Raw genomic sequence first — 5,000 nt, 5'->3', positions numbered from 1 at the left:
GAGAGGAACCAGAAGGAGAAAGGAGGAGAGGAACCAGAAGGAGAAAGGAGGAGAGGAACCAGAAGGAGAAAGGAGGAGAGGAACCAGGAGAAAGGAGGAGAGGAACAAGTAGGAGAAAGGAGGAGAGGAACCAGAAGGAGAAGGAGGAGAGGCACAAGAAAAAAAAAACAAAGATAATGAAGTGTGCGAACGCCTGTCGGGGAAACAAAAAAGGGAGGGAGGGCGCGTAGGTAGCGAGCTGGCACGTGGGTGGTTCCGAGGGCTATTTCCAGTTTACGCTCTCGCCTGGTTTTCCTCGTGGGTGCCAAGTGCAGCAGCGATAGAGAGGCTGGGCAGGACGCCGTGCCCACCCTGGTGCTATTCTTGAGAGTCTAAGCTCGAAAAAAGAACTTAGTTTCGACCAAGCCGGTAGTGTGAGTGGACTTCTTCCGTCCGTCGGAAAGGAGTTTAACCGATCGCCGACGCCAGAAACTCCCCGAGCAGCGCCATGCCGGAAGTGGACGAGGTAAACGCTTGCTTGTGGTTTTCACGGAGATAAATATCTTTTTAAGGGAAAGTGTGCTCTCTTGCCGTGTCGCGAGGAGGGGAGGGGGAAGGAGGAGGAGGAGGGGGAGGAGGAGGAGGAAGGGAAAGAACCTCGACGGAAAGGTAAGTAGATTAGCCATGATTCCTACAGGAGGTGTCGCGTCCTATCGGGAGGAGCGAGAGGAGGGGGACTACAAAGCCACCGGTCCTTGCGTCGTAAACTAGATTACGCCTCGGAGATTGTGGCTCTCAGAAGAAGGGCGGAGCGAGGGGGGGAAGGGGGGGGAGGGAGAAGAGAAAAGAGAAGCACGACAGAAGCAAAAGTCAAAGTTAAGGAAGGATTTATGAGTACGTCTGGGCGCGAGAACCCCTCATCGGGTGAGTCAGGTCGCGGGTTCGAGTGAGTGTCTTGGAGTTCGCGGACGTCGAGGAAGAGACCTGAGGTGACCTGGAGGAGAGGACTAGGAGAGACCTGCGAAGACGAGATAAGGTTTATTCTGGGAGGAAGAAACCAGAAAAGACCTGTGAGGACGGGATAAGGTCTATTTTGGGAGGAAGAGACCTAAAGAAACCGCAAGAGAACCAAACCGCGTGAAGACAAGGTCCCTCATCTTGAAGAGACCAGAAAGACATACAAACGCGAGAAGAGAAAGACCTATTTCGGAAGTTTCAGACCGAACTTGAAGACATCGAGGCTGGGAGGGAGAGACCAGACGAGGCATCCGAAAACGAGTTAAGGTCTCGTCAGGGAGAAAGAGACCAGAAAAAAGACTTACAAGGGGCCATGTACAGACAGATATCGTACCAGAACCTTTCGTATATAATGCTCACCAAGGAAGGAAATTATTGTTATTGCACTGAAGAAAGTAGTAGATTCTTTCTATTTCCAATTTAGTGATTATTAAAAATAGCTTAAATTTATGGGTTTATACAGAGCTCGATTGTGTGTGTGTTTGTTCGTCTACCTTCTTCCTCTTTCTCACTCCTATCTTTTCCTCTCTTTATCCCTTTTTACATTTGGGAATGGATGAGTAAATAACTATTTTTCCCTGCGTTTTCCAGTCGCTAAAACCAGTCTGGATTTCCCATATGACTCAAGAGGGAATGATTCAGCGAAGGAAACGAAATTCTCCATTTCCAGTGACTCACCTATGGAAGGATTCTGTATCACATAATGGGACTTTTATTGCCAGCCGGGAGAGAGAGAGAGACGAGAGGGAGGGTGAAAAAGGGGAAAAGATATATATTTTTTTTCTGATTGAGACACTTTTTTTTCTAGAAGGTGATTGGAGAGAAAGGTTGTAAGAAGTGAAGAAGAGTGAAAGAGAAAGAAAAAGAGTGAGAGAGAAAGAAAGAGATAGACAGACACACACACACACACACACACACACACACACACACACACACACACACACACACACACACACACACACACACACACACACACACACACACACACACACACATATATATATAGCTAGAGAGAGAGAGAGAGAGAGAGAGACCGTGAGGGACAGGCAGACAGAGACAGAAACAGACAGACACACAAAGAGAAAACGAAAAGAAAAGACTATCGGAAAAGAAAATGGCTTTCTTAATCCTATCCACAATACACTTTGTTTTCTTAGTCATCCCTTTGCTTCTCCGCCAGACGACACTTAATAATAATTCTAAAGCATCCTTAAGACTGTCATTGCAATCTCTCTCTTTCTCTCTGTCTCTCTCTCTCTGTCTGTCTGTCTGTCTGTCTGTCTGTCTCTCTGTCTCTCTCTCTCTCTGTCTCTCTCTCTCTCTCTCTCTCTCTCTCTCTCTCTCTCTCTCTGTCCCTTTCCTCCTCTCCTTTATTCATTATCCGTTATTACCTCTCCTTATTATGTATGTATGTCTATTCCTCTTTCTCTCTCTCTCTCTCTCTCTCTCTCTCTCTCTCTCTCTCTCTCTCTCTCTCTCTCTCTCTCTCTCTCTCTCTCTCTCTCTGTCCCTTTCTCCTCCTCTCTCCTTTATTCATTATCCGTTATTACCTCCTTTATTATGCACATGTATGTCTATTCCTCTCTCTCTCTCTCTCTCTCTCTCTCTCTCTCTCTCTCTCTCTCTCTCTCTCTCTCTCTCTCTCTCTCTCTCTCTCTCTCTCTCTCCTCCTTCCTCCTCCTCTCCCTTATTCATTATTCGTTATTACTTCCTTTATTATGTATGTATGTCTATTCCTCTTTCTCTGTCTCTGTCTCTCTGTCTCTGTCTGTCTGTCTGTCTCTCTCTCTTTCTCTCTCTCTCTCTCTCTCTCTCTCTCTCTCTCCCTCTCTTCTCTCCCTCTCCCTTATTCTCTCTTACCTCCTTTATTATGTATGTATGTCTATTCCTCTCTCTCTCTCTCTCTCTCTCTCTCTCTCTCTCTCTCTCTCTCTCTCTCTCTCTCTCTCTCTCTCTCTCTCTCTCCTCTCCTCTCTCTCCCTCTCCCTCTCCCTCTCCCTCTCCCTCTCCTCTCTCCTCTCCCTCTCCCTCTCCCCTCTCTCCCTCTCCCTCACACCTCTCCTCTCCCTCTCCTTCCTCCCTCTCTCCCACTCCCTCTCCTTCCTCCCTCTCTCCCACTCCCTCTCCTTCCTCCCTCTCCTCCCTCCTTCCCTCCCTCCCTCCCTCCCTCTCTCCTCTCTCCTCTCTTCTCTCTCTCCTCTCTCCTCTCCCTCTCCCTCTCTCTCTCTCTCTCCCTCTCCCTTCCTCCCGAGATACACTTGTAGGGAAACTCACCTGATAGAGACGTTTCCCGTTTTCTTCGTTTTCAGGTGCCAACAACAGCTTGGCACCGATGGGAGGGTGAGGTTGTTGTTTGTTTGTCATTCTTCTATTCTTTCTATTTCTGTTTTTTTTTTTTTTTTTTTTTTTTTGCTTTATATTATTATTTTTTTATTCGTGGTTGATTTACTTGTGTTTTGTTTTGTGTTCTGTTCTGTGTGTTTTTTTTTTTTTTTTCTTTGTCATTCTGTGTTTGTTTCTTATTCTCATCTTTCTCTCTCTCTTTTTGTCTCTGTTTCTCTGTCTGTCTGTCTCTCTATCTCTCTCTCTCCTCTCCCTCACCCTCTATCCCTCTCTCTCTCTCTCTCCCTCTATCTCTCTCTCCCTCTCCCTCTCCCTCTCCCTCTATCCCTCTCCCTCTCCCTCTATCTCTATCTCTCTCTCCCTCTCTCCCTCTCTCCTCTCTCTCTCTCTCCCTCTCCCTCACCCTCCTCTCCTCACTCCTCTCTCCTCTCCTCACCCTCTCTCTCCCTCTCCCTCACCCTCTCTCCCTCTCCCTCACCCTCTCTCCCTCTCCATTTCTCGTATCTTTCAAAAATCATACCCCCCCCCACGTTTCCTCCAAAAAAGGTAACGTTACCTATATTTTTTCAAAGCATAAAAAAATCCCTTTGACTTGTAAACGGATAAGCTGAAAGAGCAAGCTGCACGTGTGGCTTGGCGTGGCTTGCCTTTTCACGCTCTGAATTAAAACAAGTCGTTTGATAATGATAGTATCAGGGATCATATTTCGTTCTCAGCTCGTAATATTCGCTCGGCTCGGCACAGGTGTTTAGGAGGGGGGGGGAGGGGGGAGGCAGGTGTTTCGCTGCTACAAGTGTTCTGTGGGAATTACAACCGTTTGTACTCCGTTTTAGATATTCGGGGGGATAGGAGAGAGAGAGAGAGAGAGGGAGGGAAAGAAAGAGGGAGAGAGAGAGACAGAGAGAGGGAGGGAGAGAGAGAGAGAAAGTGAGGGAGAGAGAGAGGTAGAGGTGGGGGTAGAATGAAGGGGAGTCGGAAGGGGGAAGGGAGATATTGAGAGATTGAGGGGAAGAAGGGATAAATATAATTACAAATAATGTTTCAGCTTGTGAGATCCCTCCCTCCCTCCCTCCCTCCCTCCCTCCCTCCCTCCCTCCCTCTCTGCACGAGGAGGAAAATATCAAAGAGAAAGACTTTCCATGTAAAGCAAAAGCTAATTCGGAAGTGAAGTGAGAGGGCGTTTTTTTTTCGCTTCCGCCGAGTGTATCGCGAAGAGCAGCTTCCCCCAAAAATACCAAAAATACCACAGTGAATTATAGAGGAGTCGGCCTATCCGGTCAGAGATGGAGGTGGCCTTTATATACCCATTATTATTGTAGAGTGTGTCTTTGTTTACGAAAGGTGGGTTCTGTCCCGTGTGTGATGGGTGGCTCGGTTCGGTTCATATTGGGTTTTGTGTGTCTCTGTTTTCTTTCTTTTTTGTGTGTTTTTGTTTTTCTTTTTTCTTTCTCTCTGGTTCTCTTTCTTTTTCTCTTCTCTCTTCTCTGTTTCTGTCTGTCTGTCTCTGTCTCTCTCTCTCTCTCTGTGTGTGTCTTTGTCTCTCTCTCTCTCCTCCCTCCCTCCCTCCCTCCTTCCTCCTCCCTCCTTCCCTCCCTCCCTCCCTCCCTCTCTCTCTCTCCTCTCCCTCCCTCCCTCCCTCCCTCCCTCCCTCCCTCCCTCCC

General features: G+C 47.7%; 1 protein-coding gene across 2 annotated transcripts in view; it reads left to right on the top strand.

The window, feature by feature from the left end:
* The first annotated feature begins 306 nt into the window (after window positions 1-306).
* Window positions 307-5,000, top strand: part of Atpalpha (sodium/potassium-transporting ATPase subunit alpha) — a 182,629-nt gene continuing 177,935 nt past the window's right edge. The window contains exon 1 of one of the 2 annotated variants that reach the window (XM_070120592.1): window positions 307-505. In XM_070120592.1, coding sequence (XP_069976693.1) covers window positions 488-505 — 18 coding nt within the window. In that variant the 5' untranslated portion in view covers window positions 307-487. The remainder of the gene's footprint in view (window positions 506-5,000) is intronic. The other variant, XM_070120591.1, reaches the window with a different exon arrangement.

Source organism: Penaeus vannamei, chromosome 4, assembly GCF_042767895.1.
Source record: "Penaeus vannamei isolate JL-2024 chromosome 4, ASM4276789v1, whole genome shotgun sequence".
NCBI lineage: Eukaryota > Metazoa > Arthropoda > Malacostraca > Decapoda > Penaeidae > Penaeus > Penaeus vannamei.
This window is presented reverse-complemented; position numbering and strand designations above follow the sequence as displayed.